Source organism: Terrapene carolina, unplaced genomic scaffold (assembly GCF_002925995.2).
Source record: "Terrapene carolina triunguis isolate 2854851 unplaced genomic scaffold, T_m_triunguis-2.0 Scaffold96, whole genome shotgun sequence".
In the NCBI taxonomy this organism is placed as follows: Eukaryota; Metazoa; Chordata; order Testudines; family Emydidae; genus Terrapene; species Terrapene triunguis.
The window spans coordinates 5,922,514-5,923,795 of NW_020664447.1; the positions used below are offsets into that span (position 1 = coordinate 5,922,514).

The 1,282-nt window shown below is 49.8% G+C and overlaps 1 protein-coding gene across 1 annotated transcript in view; it reads right to left on the bottom strand.

Moving 5' to 3' along the window:
• LOC113406419 (eukaryotic translation initiation factor 4 gamma 2-like) overlaps positions 1-581 on the bottom strand; it is a 10,449-nt gene extending 9,868 nt beyond the window's left edge. The window contains exon 1 of the mRNA XM_029911541.1: positions 500-581. Coding sequence (XP_029767401.1) covers positions 500-581 — 82 coding nt within the window. The remainder of the gene's footprint in view (positions 1-499) is intronic.
• Between the last annotated feature and the right edge of the window lie 701 nt (positions 582-1,282).

Sequence of the window (1,282 nt, forward strand, 5' to 3'; positions counted from 1 at the left end):
TGCTGGGCGGGCCGGGGGTGCTCGGCCGGGGGCCCGGGGGCCGGGCCGGGGACCGGCAGTGCTGGGCGGGCCGGGGGTGCTCGGCCGGGGGCCAGGGGGCCGGGCCGGCACCCCAGAGCCTGAGCCGACCCAGGCTGGAGACGCCGGGGGGCCAGGCTGGGCCGCGCCTCCTCCCCCCACACCCCCTTACCTGCTTCAGGCTTCCTGCGAATCAAATGTTCGCGGGAAGCAGGGGAGGGGGCGGAGTTGGGGTGGGGACTTTGGGGAAGGGGCGGAGTTGGGGCCCCGTGGAGTGTCCTCCTTTTGGAGGCTCAAAATATGGTAACCCTAACATAAGTAGTCCCATTGACTTGAATGAGACTATACAGGCGCATAAGTGTTTGAAGAAGTGGGCCATTAATGTGAGCCTGCAAGGTGTTGAGTATCTCTGGAGAGTTGGTTTCTCTTCCTCTTTACTACTGCTAAAAATGTTGGCAGGATAAATTAGGCTTTGAAATACCAGTGTCACATAGATTGCCCATCTTAATAGTACCACCAACCAACACGGAAGGCACACCATTACTCACGTCTGAGAGCTGCATAGCCCAATCACTAGTACAGTATCCTGCACATCTCTTACTTGAAGGGGTTTCTATATTATCCTACTTTGCTCCAGACAGTCAGCCATATGTTAATCAGTTATCAGTTTCAGTACCCCCTTTGACCGGTCATCTGTGGTCCTGATGACTAACTTATGATAAAGGTTTCTCCAAACTACCCTATCCTCACACCTTTCCTCCCCTTAAAATATCATCTTTTTTCATAATGTCACTTATACTGAACACCAGCTACTCAATGTCCGGAAGAATCCAGAGCCAGGACTGATCTAGCTATACCTCTCCTCATCAGTTGCCTCTCTGTGGGTATGGAATAAGTTGCCTCTTTAACAAATAGTTATTATCTATAATCTTTGTTCCATGTTTTGTGCCATCTCTGTGACAGGTTTTCCTCTTGCTGCTGCTGTTCATTGGCACCTGGATTGTTCCTTAAGGTGGGGTCCACTGCCTTTTTTTGGTAAAGAAAGAAAAAAAGGTTTAAAGAAGCCTCAACATCCTTTCTTCACCCTACATCAGAAACATGATTTTCAACATGGACTGCTAACTCCGAAAGTAAAAACTCAGTCTGGTCCTCTAGAATCTAAATCCAATTTCAGTACCTGCACATTGTGACTTGGTGACTAATCAGGAAAGCTAAGACCCTGAGAAATGCTCTATGTGGGTGTACCCTTACACTCATTCAAAAC